This window comes from Vanellus vanellus, assembly GCF_965231255.1.
Source record: "Vanellus vanellus genome assembly, chromosome: 10".
Lineage (NCBI taxonomy): Eukaryota > Metazoa > Chordata > Aves > Charadriiformes > Charadriidae > Vanellus > Vanellus vanellus.
In genome coordinates this window covers 12,172,066-12,188,649 of record NC_138915.1, presented here as the reverse complement: position 1 = coordinate 12,188,649, position 16,584 = coordinate 12,172,066, and the positions used below count along the sequence as shown (strand labels likewise).

At 49.4% G+C, this 16,584-nt stretch overlaps 1 protein-coding gene across 2 annotated transcripts in view; it reads left to right on the top strand.

The window, feature by feature from the left end:
- The window catches only part of LOC309675869 (gamma-aminobutyric acid receptor subunit beta-4), a gene marked incomplete at both ends in the record, with an annotated part of 74,148 nt that overhangs the window by 39,082 nt on the left and 18,482 nt on the right, over positions 1–16,584 (top strand). For both annotated transcript variants that reach the window (XM_082488281.1, XM_082488280.1), the window contains one exon: positions 11,471–11,691. In XM_082488281.1, coding sequence (XP_082344407.1) covers positions 11,471–11,691 — 221 coding nt within the window. The remainder of the gene's footprint in view (positions 1–11,470; positions 11,692–16,584) is intronic.

The window sequence follows — 16,584 nt, the reverse complement described above, 5'->3', positions numbered from 1 at the left end:
GAGTGTCGAACCTTCCTTCTCTAAGGTGAAGCAGTGTCTTTAAAGCACTGTGTGCCTTGACATTGTTGCAGAGTCTCATGGTTTCAGTGCTGTATGTACAGCGGTTTATTCTGTCATGTAAAGTAGTAATAATGCTTCATTCATAACATGATTCCCTACCTATGCAGCCCCAAACTGCATTGGTGGTCTTGACTGCCACAGAGAATTAAAAGCTCTATTTAATTTTTCCCATGGGTCAGAAAAGTCACTTCTGTTCATTACGCACTTAGCACTTGCCTAGAGAGGTGGGAATCCCAAACTGCAGCATGGAGGCAAGTTAGCGTCAGTGTCTTATTTTTACAGATGAGAAAATGAGGTGTAGATGAAAGTACCCAAAGTCTCCTACAGAATTAACACTGAGTGAGCTGAAACGGATACCCAGGAGTGTTTTCTAGAGTACTTATTTCCAATGGGCAGGAAGCTGCTTTTCTCACTGCTTTAATTCCATGTTTTTCCAGCCTTTTTTCCCCGTGATCTCTACTAGTGAGTGTCCATGTGGAGGGCTGCAGAATCTCTCCTGCTTGGGGTAGAGTCTTACTGGATTGGTGTCCAGTAAAACTCTTGGCAAAGTGAAGAGGATCTTTCATTTAAATATAAAAAAGGTACAGAGAGGTGAAGAATTCTGGGAACGTTTTGGAGAAATTACATTTTTCTGTTCTCTGGTTGTTCCTGTCAGAAAGCCTATTGACTTTTAACCACTTGAAGTGAGCATCTCTCAGCAAGCAAGAGGTAAAAAAGTCACTACAAGATGAAAATTCTCTGAGGATACGTGCAGAGGCTGTGAAATCCTTTTGAAAAGGTTCAGGAAACATCGCTGGGCTTCCAGCATCACCTTTCCCTTGGCATAATCCGGTTTTCTTCCCCCATCCTTCTGAGGGCTTTGGAAACTGATATCTTCACTAGTCGCTGTTCAAATGTCTCACTCAAATTTAATTTACTTTAATAGGCTAGTTGTTGCATGTTTAATTAAATACACAGTGATTATTAAAAACATTTTTGAGCTTTAATGGCTGTATATTAGCTATGCCTGTATGTGTGTGCGGGAGGGCACTGGCAACACATGCCGTAAGGCAGTACGGGTAGTGCTGGGGAAGTACGAAAAGGTAAGTTGGGGGAAGCTAGATGGGAGAGGGGAGGAGAAGTGGGATACAGGAACCAGCACTGTCCCGTGGCCTGTAGGCGTGCGGAAGGCGGCTGTGTAGCGTACTAGATTAGTGCAGGCAAACGGTGAGAGATAAAGATGGCCTGTCTGGAAACACCACGTTTTCCTGCCGTGGGTCATCAGAAGCCTGTGGCAACATAATCTGTTTTAAATTAGCAAGTACTCTAGCCAGAAAGTTTGGTTTAATGTAAGCACGCCCCCAGACTCCCTTTCCCAGCTATGCGATGCATGGTAATAACACTTCTCTGAGACTCGACAGAGATAGTGCATTAATGCCTGTCTGTCTCACTCTGTGGTAATGGGTGAGCTTGTGCACACCTAGAGAGACGTTAAGACAATCGAGAAAAGGGGCGAAGTTAAGATTTTGCCTTAAGTAGATATGGTAAGAGAGAGAAGGGATTTGGGAAGGTTTGATGAAGCCATTTGGAGATAACTGATGCACTAGCAGAAGGCAGATGTAAGCGATAAGCCTTTAAGGACCTCCAGGAGGGGAAAGAACCCATGTTACCTGCACTGCCCGGGACCTATGTTATTCCTGGAACAGACTTCATTCGGGAAAACGTACATGGTACTTCTCATAGAGGAGCGGTCAGCTTGCTGCCCTCTCTGCGCTATCTCAAGCCAGTCACTCCTCCAACTTGTCACTTTCCTGGAAGAAATGACTCAGCTGGGGACTTGCTGCATGAGCTCCCTTCTTGTTTAAGTGTCTTACCTGTTTTTAACTCTCCTGGCACTACAATGAGCCCTTACCAGTTCCCAGACAGTGAGAAGTATCAGCGAGAAGATCGCGTAAGCACCATCCTTTTGACTTTCTGCCTGAAAACAGGTCAAATTCATGCATCGCCTTTTTCTGAACTCGATGTATGGCCTTGCTTCTCTGACCTTAGTTGGCCGTCTGGACAAAGCATGCCCTTCTGTGCTGGTTTGGCATGGGAAGGTATAGGAACCAAAAATGAGTTTGACCATTTCTCATTAAGTGGTTTGTCTCCGGGAAAGACAATTTCTCAAGTTATGATGGGGTTTGGACTGAAAGTTAGCTGGTGATGCAGAAATGCGAAGGTCAAACAATTCTGCTTTTGGGGGTAGAGTGAGCTCTAGGCTTTGCCCAGCTACTAGTTCATGGGGAACCAGGTGAGGAGACCAGACCAGCAGAAATGGTATGCAGTAGCTCACAGATTTGATGGCTCAAGGCTAGAAACTGCCTGGCATTGTTTTTGAAGAGCTTGCCTGAGGAAGATGTCATGCTGCAGGTGGTGATTTTTGGGAGTGCTGCCTGTAACACAGAACCAGGTTGCTGTTTTGCATGTGCTCGTAGAGCAGGTGATGATCATCCCTGTGCCCATCAGTTCTGTTTTTCCTCCTCTTGACCTCTCCTTCCGGCATGACCGGGGCTGTTAAGCAGATGACATATGGTGCTGCCTCCTGCTCACATAGGGCATTGATATACAGGCTCGGAAGTCTGAAAGCCTTGTCATGGGCAGATCAATGCCCTTTTGGCTTAGGACCCAGCTAGGTATGTCCTCTGTCTTATACCTGCAGGACCAGCACCAACCAGGTGCTGTAGGGATAGGACACAGCAGGAGAGAAATAGGGCAGCAAAGTGACACTTTACTTGCACGCCCCTAGCTGTTGAGGATATAGCTGATGTCTGTCCCAGTTTCTGGACATGCATTCAGCAATTAAACACATGCAAATTACTACAAAAGTAGATCAGATTAGTGAGGAGAACATCTCCATGCAAAGTATTTCTCAGATCCTAAAGGAAATGAGTTCAAGAGCACAAAGACCTGCAGCACAGAAGGGCATAGAGCATATCCTAGAAGCCAACACATTCCTGTCCCCTTGCGTTACTGGCAGAGACATCGCAGGTGGTAGGTACTCATCCTGATGCCCAAGTCAGTGCCAACATGTGGTCATTCAAAAATAGGGGAGGTAGAGATTGCTGCAATCATTTGCAAAGAATTGGAGCAGCGTAAACACAGGGAGAAGGCGCCACGCTCTGCTTAGCAGCTCGTTTAAAAAATAGTTGTCGCTTTATGTATAACATTGTCCATTCCCAGGCAGATAAATGAATCGTTCCCAGACTTTAACGTGGCACTGGCTCGCACAAAGGCACATACCCGATAGCAGTTTTTTGGCCAGCTCTAAGAACAGCACAGTAAGTACAAGAGCTGCTGCCTCCTGCCTAAAGCAAAGGTGAAATGTCTGCTATCGGGTATGTGCTTTTGTCAGATTAACTGGTGCTCGTTAAGGTCTGGGACCGATTCATTTATCTGCCTGGGAATGGACAATGCCTTATGAGGACAAAGTAGGTTTCTTAAACGAGCTTGCTAAGGCAGAGCGGTGGCTGTCTTGCTCTGTCCTTCTCCTGCACGTTTTACGCTGCTCCAATTCTTTGCAAATGATTGCAGGCACATCCTGTCTCCTCCCCTTAAAAATAATTCTTCTTATTTTCCCTACCCCCTCCTTAGAATGAAACATACTTGAGGACTACTTTGTCCTTTAATTTCTTTCCCAAGAATGACGAGAACAGGAGATGGTGTTTAATCATCAAAGCAGTTGAAGCCAACAAACTGTTCATTAGTCTCTGGCAGTGGCAGCTTGGTTTTTACTAAGTCAGATGTTCCATTTTTCTCCCTCTTTCTGAAGCATCTTGGCTTTCCTAATGTTCTTTTGTGATCTTGGACAAGGAGACCATATGTCATTTGCTTATATGGGGAAGGACCTTTATTTGGTCACTTCTCCAAAAGGAGGTGCTTTATCAAAGTCAGGGTGGAGGGGAAACGGGAGGGGGAAGAAGTCAAGTGGCACGGCTAGTGCTAGAGGCAAGTTGCAAAACCTCCTTTATCCCTCACACCCAAAGTCATGCAGCAGCAGAAGAGCAGTGTGCACTCCCCTGCAGAGAAGTTGCTGCTTCCAGTACTTTACAAGTGCTTGGTGAAACACAACTTCCACTAGCAGCCTGGAACAGCCACCTTTGTCTTCAAAGCCCCTCCAAGAGGTATCTGAGTCATCTGTTATCCGCAAAAATGAACTAGGTGCCGGAGACATCCGTGTTGCCAGAAATACTGTATTCTGAGCAAAGGTTTGACCCTTTCACATACATTATGCCTTCCACTTCTAATCCTGGCTTCTGAGTCTCGCCTAGCTCCCAGGGAGCATGCACGCTTCTGCCTCTGGACAAGTTTAGTACTGGGGACTCTATAGGTCATGGCACAAAGGAAAATTGTCTGACCCAACCTGCCAATGATCCGCATCTCCCAGGAGCTGTGCTGAGGGTTTATGAAGCAGCCTGCCCAGGAGGGATGCTTCTGGTGACTTTCTGTAAGAAGATGGAGCTCCTGCCTTGCAGAGGGAGGCTCTGTGTCCTGGGGCTATTCTTTCCTGTTAGTCCCTTCTTTTTAAGACTTGGATTGTGTTTTCCACATTGATGCCTAGGCCTTCCGAAATAGTGTTAAGGTCCTGACTTCACGCTTTTGTAACAGCAAATTCCACAGACTTTCTGGAAAGTTATTTCTATTACCTTGCCTTCAGTCTGTTCTTGTGCAACAGCCCATTGCAGAACGTCAGATATTGTCATCATATGGCTCTGTTCTGTGTTTAACCTGTGCAACAGTCCCCCGCCGCCTTGCTGCTTCCTGCCTCTATTGGAGCCTTTCTACTATTTTTGAGAGTGCGTGTAGTTATGTGTGTTCTGCTCAGTAACCCTTAAGTATCTAAAAGGGGATGAGACCCTGTGAGCATAGGGTTATGATTATTTCCTGACTTAAGGTAAGAACTACATGGAATTGGAAAAAAGTAAGACTGATTTGTAGTTGTTTTAAAGCGATGTAAATACAGTGAAGAGCTAAACTTACTACCGCAAGGTTGCAGATGCCAAAGGCTGAATATTCGAAGAGATAACACAAACTCTGAGAAGAGAAACTGAATATCTTCAATTAAGAAGGCACCAGCTCTGGCTCAGGAGATCCTTAAGCCTCAAATAGCTGGGGAATTAAGTATCGCAACAGAGACCCTGTTTTGCTTATATTCCTGCCTGCTATTCTCTTTACTGTTACTGAAGATAGGATACTAAAGCAGAAAGACTGTTGGTCTGACACAGTACAACTGTGTCTCCAAAATCAGCAGAAGCACACTTGTAAGAATACCGCTGGGGACAAACACCGTGTGTGTTCTGCATCCTGATATGAGGCTGTGCAGGAGAAGGGCAGCTCTTTCTGGGGAAGAGGGACTCCTTAATTTTGGAGCCCTTCTCTCAGTGCAGCGAGCAGAAAGGGACACACGATGCTGTCCTCCAAAGGGAGCGTGTCACTGCATGCAAAGGAGGAGTGCCTTAGGTGGCTTTCCAGTTAAAGACTGGAGCTGCTCTCTGCAGAGTGCTGCCCTTGTTACTGAGGTGCCTTAACTGGTCCTGCTCTGCCCCTGTAGAGAAGGAAGTTCAGATTCTCACCCTGCACTGACTCCCTGAAGCGTTGTGTCCCTCGGCGGTCTGGGCGCATCCCTGCACACTGTTCAATGCGTGTGGCTGGCCCACAAGCAACTGGTCGCATGCCCGGGTTCTCACTTGGGTTGTGGTGGCTTCAGATAGTATGTGCTACCCCCAGGTGCTCCAGCCTCCTCCTGCCCTCTGGTTTGTCAGTGCTTCAGTGGCAACCAACCTGCGCTTACAGTGCCAGGAGTGACCCGCTCTTCTGTATTAGTCCCCTTCTCTGGATCCACATGTCCTCTCACTGACTTGGCCTCCTTAAACCTTGTCTTCTGCACAAGAGGGTTTGTTCCCATTAGGCTCAGGTCTGGCATTCTCCTGCTGGGACAATTCTGCTCCGAGAGGCAGCTTTGGTCTCCTGTGGCAGTGGGTTCATTTCTGTTCCCGGGCTGCCAGAGCCAGCACTAGCAGGGAAGGGTCCAGGGTGAGTCCAGGTTTGCTTTCTAAAGGACAGGTGAGCATTGCACTCCCAAAGGGGCTCTGTGAGGTGGAGGGGCTCATGTGGCAGATGCTAATAAAAGTATTTGGAATATGAGCCAGTGGAAATTCATTCTTGAATTCATATTAATGATGCCAGCTTATGTGCCTTCTTACTGTGCCCCAGCTGCTGTTCCCTTAGACTGATCTACCCTGTCCTCTGAGGAACTGGGGAATCCCTCTACATGCTTGACTGAATTTGTTGCCTCTGAGGTTCTGCAGGAAATACCTTCCTTCATCCGTGCCCCTCTCATGTCAACACTTCAGCCCTTCACTGTTGAGTCCTCTGGCATCATCTTTGGTTTGGGGTCTCTGCTGAGTTTCAGGAAAGGCTGTAATTATCAGTCTCCTCCTCTTGCCTGGAGATGGATGCTGGCAGCCCTGCCCTCTGTAGCTGGTAGGATGCGCTGTCACTTCAGCATGTGAGGCCACCAAGTAAGCTCCTCTTCCTCCTCTGGGGCTTTTGTGGGCCTCTAGGTGAGCTGTCCTCCCTCCTGGCAGGGAGACACCTCTGCAACACGAGTGTCTGACGGCTCCACGTGTTGCTCTCACCTCTGTTTTGTGTGCGTCACACGCAGCGAGGAGAAGAGAAAGAGAGCAAAGCCTTTGCAAAACCTGGGGGGGGGGGGGGGGGGGGAGTTGAGGGGGGTTGGGGTTGATAGCTTGCCGGGAGCTGCTCGGCGGAGCAGAAGGAGTGGAGGCATTTGGAGGGGGGGTCCCATGGGGATGGTTATGCTGAGCAGCTTTCCAGCAGGCTCAGGTGCCATCTCAGCTTCGCGAGGGGCTGAAGGGGAGCTGTGGTGCTGAGTGCGGTCCCGCACGCAGCTGGGACACGAGGTCTGCCTTGCGCGGCGGCGGGGGGGGGGGGCAGGCAGGGGCACGGTGGGAGGTAAAAAGGCTGGAAGCAGCGTTGGAGCTGTGCAGCTTGTGAGCTACTGGGTACCGGGCTCCTGGGACAGACCAAGGGATCTGGGTACCACTGGGCTCGCAGAGATGGAGGAGAGAGAGGAACAGCTTGTTTTGAAACACACAAACTCTTTTGGCATAAGGGGCGTGTGATTTGTAGGTCAGTGAGACTCGGCAGGGCTTACCCGGGTCTGAAACAGGCTCTCCCCTTGCCAGCACTGTTGACTACAGCGTTTCAGCTTCCCACAGTGGGATGCTGGTCAGGGTAGGTACAGGCTGACACGGCCAGTTAAGCTACAGTAGCAAAGCCTAGCTAGAGAAGATTTGCAGGTATCTTTGGAAAGCTTGCTTTTCCTGGGTGTGGAAAACAGAGAACCAGGTGGAGAAAAGAAACTGCTGGTCATGTCCACCCCTCAGAAACCCCCTTTCCTTTGCCCCAGCCTGTGTTTTCTAAAATCTAAGTTCACCCTGAACAATTTCCAAAGATCTTTGCAGTACAACCTGCATGGAGCTTCTGATGATGTATCTCCTTTCCTCCACGCTTGCCTCTACTCTCCCAGTAGCCACCAGATGAAGCAGGGGGTTGCACGGGGTGGCCTGGCGCGTGCGCGCTCCCTCCCGCGTGGGTCACGGAATCACGGAGTTTTCAGAGTTGGAAGGGACCTCTAGAGATCATCTAGTCCAACTCCCCTGCTAAAGCAGGATTGCCCAGAGCACATTACTCAGGACTGCATCCAGGCGGGTCTGGAAAATCTCCAGAGAAGGGGACTCCACAACCCCCCTGGGCAGCCTGTGCCAGTGCTCTGTCACCTGAACCGTAAAGAAGTTTTTCTGTGTATTTGAACGGAACTTCCTATGTTCTAAGTTGTGCCCATTACCCCTCGTCCTGTCGGGTCCTGCCTTTTGTCCCCAGTGCAGTGGGTGTAGCTGGCAAGGTGAGCTGGGAGCTTTCTGCAAAGCTCTCCCATCCTCGCCACAGCAGTGACTGGCCTTGGCCAACTCTGGCCCTGCCTGAGTATTTTATGGTCCTCCAGAAAAACCCAGTGGAATCCATAGCAGGAAACGTGGAAACATTTTTGTTGTTACCGGAGCTGCACTGGTGCAGTGAGGAGAGGGTCTAGGCTGCTAGTTTAGAGGCAAGCGGAAAGTCATATTTGCCTGTGCTGCCCGCTTGCTCCTCCAGCACAGAGAAAGCTGCTTACTGGGTACGCATGGCCCCTGGCTTATCCCTAGCACAGGCAGCAGGGAGTCCGCTGTGTTCTCCCACAAAGTGCTTCAGTGGTGAGCTGGAAGGACGAGCTGGAGAGGTGCATGGGCTCCAGGTGTGTTTGGCTTTGAAGCTCTTCACTGACCCTGGTAAACGGGCCAACTTTCTATCTGCTGGTGATGCTGGGAAACCCAGCTTGTGGTATATCTGTGGCATCAGTAAGGCTTGTGAAACCAATGACAGATAAAACCCTACAATAAAGGGATTGTCGTTCAAGGCTTGGAGGAAAATCAGGCTCATTACTTCTGATTCCTGAACTTATGAACCACTGCATGCATTGGCTTCATCTGGCCATTCTGCTTCTGTGGAACGATGTCACCCTCGGTCATTATTTTATCTGCCTCTGAAAGGAAGGTTATGATTAAGATCTCATCAGCTCTGGAGCCTGGCCAGGTGGTGATGCTAGGGTGTCACGCAGGTGCCTCCCAATTGCCTGGCCAGACTATGGGGTACAAAGGGGAAAACAGGCTCACTGCTTTCTCTCCTGAGTACTGGTCCCTCTCACCTGCTGTAGTGCTTCCTCCAGCCCCCCCGTTTTGCGCCCTGCCCTCTCCCAGGGACCTGGAGGCAGAGCATCCCTCTTCCCTGCAGCTCAGCGCTGTGCCCGTCAGTATGTCCTCCCCAGGGAGGGCTGACCTCTGTGGTGTGGACGCTTGTTCTGCTCTTTTCCTTCTGCCCAGAAATCCTGCCTGCTGTTCAACAATGTGATGGGGTAGGAAAAGCAGGAGAATGAGAAGTGGAGCACAGGAATCGGCAGAGGGGCTGAGGGAAACCTCAGGCACTAGATGAACCCTGATTATCAAGTGCTCCAGACTTCCATGATGCTACCCAAAGAAATCTAATGTGCTAAGAAGCCCAGGAAGACTGGAGAGCAGAGCTCAGCCCAGGGCTGGGCTGGTTGTTCTTCCCCAGAAAGGTCTCTGCACCTGAAGATCACCATCAGCCTTCTATTTCTGCACCCTTCTGAGTTTGTTCCCATCAATCCTGGAAATACAGAAGATGTGTTTAGAAGGTGTATCTCTCAGGTGCTAACGACTGTTCACTTTGTAAGCAGCTTGCCCTTTTTGACTTACGGAGATCAGTGCCACCTCTTTGCTGCTGCTCGAAGGCTGGCAGGAGCCTGCAATGACAGCAGGGTGGCCTGGTTAGGGGTGAGGTGTTGCAGGGCTCTGTCAAGGATTAGGAAAATGCAGGTCAGTGAAGCAGCTTGACAAGACGTGCGGGTGGAGTTCTCAAAGGGGGAGAATGGAAATGATGCCTCTGTAGCTGAGTTTCCCACGGCAGGGGCAGGGGCTGTTACCAAGGAGGGCGAGAGGCTCCAGGAACTCGGGCACTCTGCTTCTCTCTGCTTCCACTGCAATGCAGGTCCAGACACCCCGGGAGGGGTACCGGGGAGGACATTTTCCTTCGCGAGGTCTTGACCAAGACGAAAATGTTTGTGCCCCTGAGAGATGGACTGTGAGGCTTCTGAGGCAGGAGTTTAGCAGTCCTTTAAAAAGCAAAGCAAAACAGTTTCTTGGCCAGAAAGCTGTCACTATGTTTTTGTTCTTCTCAATGTAACACAGAAAGTGACAGATATAGCTTTTGTATCCACTCTACACCACAGAGTCACTCTGTGACCTTTCGGATATGCATGTGGGTCTAGATTTCTGAATCATAGATACCCGAGAGCCGGCATACCCATAATGTGGGATTATTTGAGCTTGTTTTCAGAGGTGCTAATCAAACCCAGCTTCAAGTGCAGTCAGTGGGAGAAGACAGGCAGGCAGGAGGCCTCTGTGCTTAGCCCAGATGTTAGTGCATGAGCGAGGTCCTCACCAGCGCCTTGCAGAGAGCGGGAACGTGCAGAGCAGAAACGCCCGTCGTGCAGTTCTCTGGTCAGGAGGATTCCCATGGCGCTGTAGGCATCTGCTTGGGAAGAGGCAATGTGTCTCCAGCCCCACCTGTTCTAGGTCATTTGCATGCATTTACAAAAACGCTTTTTATTTAAGGGATTATGAAAAATCACTGAATTCTGTAAAGCCGCTGTCAGCAAGACTTATGCCTGCTTCCCGATCAACGTCCTGTTATTTTAATGCTAGCCGTTTCCCCCCTCCCCCCCCCCAAAATCTTGGCTCCTATCCTGTTTAAGACCTGTTGTGAGAATGTCTTCTTTCATTGGTGTTTATAGGACCCCTTCCTGTACTAATAGTTTACCTGACAAGAAATAATTGTTCTTCTGGTATGGTGCCACAATACTGTGTCTCTGAACAAGCTGATCTGGGGCCTCTGGATCCCCCCTGGATGTGCTGTTACTGTCCAGCAGCCAGTATGGTTTCTGCGCTACCGCAGTGGGCCGCCAGACAGTTCGTCCCGCCATCTATAAAGTTCTTGTCTTAGCAGCAGTTTTAAGTGTCAGCTTTTTACGATTGAAGAGGAGAGGAGCAGGAGATATGTATGGCATTGTACTAGCTGGGGATGGTTAGGGAACTGCCCCCTTACCAGTGGATCATGCTCCACTGGTGACAGATTTCTTCCACATATGTCCCTTCCTGAGAATCGCAATGAACTCCCGACAGCTCATATACAAGGCAAGTGCTAATAGCTTGTCACGGCTGGCCTGGGTTGACTTTGAAACCTTGGCCTCGAGGTGAGGTTCTCCATGTGCCCTTGGGAATATCCTGAGTTTCTGCTCAAAATAAAATTGGCTTTTACCAACTCTGTGGTAAGAAGCAGTGGCTGAACGTGACTGCATCGTATCCAGACACCTTTATGTGACTTAATTGGAAGACCGGTCCTTCAAGTTTTTGGTGCAGTGTAGCCCACTGTTGGTTGACATCCTTTTGTGCTATCGTAGTCCTAACTAATACTCATTTTGCAGTCAAACTCTAAGCGGGCTGGGACAACACAAGTCAGAAGCAGTTTTGTTTGATTTGAGTCACGTAATGTTATTTTGACCCCTACAAAGCTCAGGCTGTTTCCATTTTTCCAAACCAAAGCATAGTCCCCCCCAACTTGTGGAGGTGCAGATATAACCATTTGGGTGCCAGGGAATTTGGAGACCCACCAAAGGTGTCGGCAGTGGCAGTAGTGAAGGGACTGAGTTACGTCCCTACCCTGGAGCCGGGCTGATGTTTGCATGTTTCTCTCCCAGGACTACACCATCACCATGTACTTCCAGCAGAGCTGGAGGGACAAACGCCTGGCATATAACGACCTTCCTCTCAACCTGACCCTGGACAACCGGGTGGCTGACCAGTTGTGGCTGCCTGACACCTATTTCCTGAATGACAAGAAGTCCTTTCTACATGGGGTGACGGTGAAGAATCGCATGATTCGGCTCCACCCTGATGGGACTGTCCTATATGGCCTGAGGTAAGTCTAAGGGGAATCTTTGTTGGTTGCGGTTGAGAATGACATCTCATCTAAACTTCCCCCATTTGCAAAGACATTCTGGTAAGGCAAGGACCTAAAAGCCCAAAATATACTCCAGTGTTGCACAGTTTTAAGTATCTGTTCTTTCTCCAAGCTGGAAATGGTTGTTTCCTTCAGGCCTCCAAAGTTTCCTGTGCTGCTGTAGACAAATGCTGGAGATGGGAATAGTCTGCTCTGAGCTTTTCAGGTCACTGTCATTCATGTTGCATAACACTTCCATTTGAAACACTCATTTTCTGTTGCTTATAATTTTCTGCAAGTTTGGCCTATGGAGATGAGACTTCGTTACTCTCGTATCTAAGGCTGAATTTCTGTAGCATTTGAGTCAAATCATTGTAGTCATTTTTTAGTATAAGATAGGAGACATGTTTTTGTACAGTTAAAAAAATATCTCTTACCAGAACAAGTCTGAAGATTGAGGCTTGAAAGTTGATATCTAGTAGGGGAATAGTCCTCAGTGAGGAGGCTTTTTGTGGTGTCTGGAATAAATTAACGTAGGCAGGTCCAGAGCCTTTGAAAGCGCTGTGCGTGTGTTCAGTGGAGGTGGCAAGGGTTGGCCACACTGTATTGTCTGGGGACGCGGAGATGCCGAGGCAGGTAAGAAAGTTAAATGGAGGGGGCAGAGGGCTAAAAAGGCAGTTTGCAGCTACAGGAAAGAGTGCAGGTTTTGGATGTTGTAGCTGAAATCTAGGCACTGATTTTCCCAACCTTGTATTTGTCTGCTTTGAGCTTTTCTCCTAAGTTTTTCTTGTTCCCTTTTCGACTACCAAAATTCACAGCTGGCTTTTTAGACCTGCCTCCACATTCACAAATGATTGCGATAGCAGCTCTGGGCTTACGTCCCAGTGCAGCAAAGGGGGAGGAAAGACCTTTCTCCTTCAAAGAGGGTACACCCACCCTTCCCATTTACAGTATCAGCTCCTCTTCTGCTTCGTGTTTTGTAGCAAAGTCTGACTTTTTATGATGGTGGTTTTTTTTCCTCTTCTTTAAGTAGCAGGGCTGTTTTGGGCAGGGCTGGGTGTAGGCACAGCAAGGTAGGAGGCTGCCCAGGGCATCATCCTGTCAGGGCAGCAAGGTGGCTGTGCCCTGCACTTTCCCTACGGCAGAGCCCTGGGAAGCCAAGGGAGCAGCAGTTGCTGCTGGTGCTGAGGGACAGGCTGTGGTACGTGGGGTGATGTATGTACTACTTTTTCCTTTCCAACTAGCAGATGTCTCGGGCTCCAGGCCCAGAGACAGCAAAAGGTGCAACAAGCCCAACTGTGTTACTCTGTCCCAGCTCTGCCTCTCCCTTCCCGGGACAGGTACATCCATTTCTCTGCCTTGGGCCAGTGATGCTGTTGGGCTGATCCTGCCAGGGAGCCCGGAGCTGGCTTTACTGACCCACCAGAAATATCGCAGCCTTCCCACAGCTGACTACCCCAAATTTCCTCAGTGTCTTAAAGCAAGAGTGAAGGCTGGGCAAGGAGATGCTTTGACTCGGGGTAGGTAGGAGCACAAATTCAGCCCGTTGGGAAGAAGGGGGCAAAGAGTGCTGTTAAGCTCAGGCTGCTCTTTGCTGCTGAGCCAGCTTGCCTGGGCGCAGGGCTGCCTCCCCCAGGCTGGTGGGAAACCTTTGCACACACCTGCACAGCCAAAGAAGCAGAGATGGTAGTGTATTTTTATCAGCTGCCATTTAGTCAACTCAATTCATGAGCAGCGTGAACCCTGCAGCACAGGTGACAGGCAGTGGAAGTCCTTGGAGGCTTTGCACTCGAGCTGGCTCGGACTGGGACACCACAGGCACCTCCTGCCCTGTCCCTTCCCTTCCCTTCCCCTCCCGCGGGGCAGGGAGCTCGGCTCCCTCGCGTGACCCGCGTAAACGGGTGAGATGAGGAAAATTGCATCCAGGCCAAAAGAAAGAAAATGACAGCTGTTTGCCCCTGTTATTTCCAGGGCCATAGTAAGAGCTGCCTGTGTTGTTTTAACTTTTGGCTGGTTTTCCTGGAAGCCGTTCTCTTGCCCCTGGAGAAAATGGCAGTTGCAAAAACGAAGCACTGAGCAACTGCAGGTCCGGTTCCCAAACTGTACCTCAGGTCAGGACGGCTGGCTTTTGCTGTCCTGAAAGCACTGGGGTTTCGGGGGACAAGCCAGCTGCCTTGACTGCTTGAAGTCCCTCTGCCTTTGTTGATAGCGGTATGGGCAATGTTTTCCTTAGGGCTGCTTTCTGCACTGACTCCCGCACCTGCGATTTTGCTGACAACAGAAGCGCTAGGTGCAGTTTTGCAGGTGCAAATAACTGTGATCCTATTCCAAAATAGACAGCCACGTGCACAGCAGGTGTAAACAGGTAAGAAAACAGTCATTGAACACTCACCTGTGTTCCCTTTATCTCTGTAAAAATGCGCCCCTGCTTGTCCTGCAAACAGGAAGGAAAGCGCAGGTCCCCCTGTGTTTTGAAGCTTGTTCTTGTCTTTTCCTGCATTTTTCAGAAGGATTCATAAAATGGAGTTGCCCTGAAGGAAGAAGGCCAAAGGAGGCAATTTCTGTTTCTATTCCTTTGTTTGCCTGTTTGTTTTTCCCCGAGCGAGATGCCACGGCTCTTCTCTTTCTCCTGCTACCTTCTCGCCAGTCGCTTCCCCCTCCTTTGAGCTGATCCTGTAGCAAAGTGACTCAATCATGCTATTTGTGGCACAACAGTCATTTTTCTTTCCAGCAGTCTCTGATGTCAGAGACCGGGGAGGATGACACCCTGGCAGGGCCCTGCCTTCAGCGAGCGTTCAAGCGAGCGGCAGGATCAGGCTCAAGCGCTGGATCCGGCCCCAAGGTCCAAGTTAGCTCACACGGGAGTCAATGGGTATTTTGTTTCTGACTTCAGTGAGAACAAGATCAGGCTTCAGATAACTTGTTTGCATGAGTAAACGAAGCCCTTTATTCCTCCGCTCCGCTCCATTGTGAAAGTGGTGTGTCAGAAAAGCATATGCTTGTTTTTGGTAGAATTAGCAAATTAGTGGATGAAGGGAGAGCAGCAGATGTAATACAGCTACATCTTAGGAAAGCGTTCGATACAAAAGCTTACTCCAAAATTAATTCACACTGGGCTCGGATTAAAAGCTGGTTGCCAGGTCTCCAACAAAAGGAATGCATAAACAGCAGCGGGCTGCGCCGGGGCGGTGATGCTGGGCTGCTGCAGGGCTGGAGCGGGGACTGGTGCTCCCTTCCCCAGCGCCTTAGCAGATGGCAGAGACCCCAGGAGACCAACTGGGGACCTGGAGCCCAGCCCCGGCCCAGAGGGCACTCTTATCTCTGCAAACGCCACGCTGGGAGGCTGCAAACCGGCAGAGCCGACAGGGTTTTGAAGAGGTGTAACTTAGCGTGGTGGTGCCTGAACTCACCCGGCCCCCAAACACCTCGCAGGAATTAAAAGTGCCGGAGAGGCACAGGAGAGCGGGTCACCTGTGGCACGCAGCAGGGAAGTGCGAAAATGAAGGGGAGAGTCTGCGATACCACGGGAGGCTTAAAGGAGGTGCCCACAAAGACAAAGCCATCGGCTATCGGGCAGTGGAGGGAGGGGGATAAAGTAGCGAGGAAGAGCTGGGTAGCACTGGCTGAATTCGATATATTTGTCCTCCGAATGGCTTTTTGTGAGAAATTGCATTGCTTTCATCAAATTTTAAACAAAAAACTAGGGAGAAATTTTTCATTTAAGAAAAAGCATTTCAGAGAATGTTGATGTTTCACTCTTAATTTTATGTAGAGAATTTTTCACTTATGTCAATATTTCCCTCGCTATTTCAAGCTGCTTTACTACCGCTATTGATATTTGAGAGTAACATAGAGAACCGTCAAGGCTTTCTCTGGACCTCCAGAGACTGTCTAGTCCACCCCTGCCACAGTATTCAATAAGCTTTACATTATCACACATGCAAGCATTATGGTCTGAGATTTTTATTTCCTTTTCTAGACCACGTAGCATCCATTTGTTAGTGAAACAAGTTGACACTTGTCAAATGCTGATGTCATCAGTATTTTGCTATCTGTTTTCAGAGACCTAAAAATAGAAACGACTGTAACAATGCTGAAAATCTCATATGGTAATTCGAAATCACATTTGAAACCAGCTTTAAAACAGCCGTCAGGGAAATCTTGAAGCTATTTGATTTCATCCTAATTAGGGACAAAACTGGATTTCAGCAAACCAGGTGCTTTGAGGAGCCCAGGCTGCATCCCTGAGCTTGCCGGGGGAGCGGGTGGGTTGGGATGCTGGGAAGCAGGCGCGAAGCCGGCTGGACCAGCGAGATGCAGCGCCTGGCTGGCGGGGAGCCCGGGCGATGTAAACTGAGCAACTGAATAACTGCAGAGGAATTTGATGATGGAGGCTAAATCCTGTGCAGAGAGAATGAGGGATCTCCTCCTGCGAAGGTGGTAGTGGTGGTGGGGAGCATGTGCATGTGTTCTGTGGTTTTTTTCATTCCTGTCCGTGATAGGCACTGCAATGAGGTGTGTTTCAGAGACGAGGCAGTTTGGGTGCCTGCAAAGGTGCCAAAGCGCAGCGGGGCTCTGAGCCCAGTGAGTGCTCTCCTGGGGAAGCAGACCCCTGCTATCCTCGTCAGTGTAAATACCTGCTCAGTGCTTAAAGCAAGGGAGGGAGAGTTGTCATACTGCAAACAACTTAAAAAATTTGCAGTTTTAAACTGAGAGAAGCTGGGCATATCTGCTCTGGAAGCACTTAATTTCTGCTTTTCACGGGGGTAAGTTCTCATCAGTCTCAGCTGCTCCCCGCAAGGTAGCGGCTCCTGGGGGACGTCAGCCCTCGCATTGCAGCAAGATACTGCTGACCCGCTTGTGGACCAGACC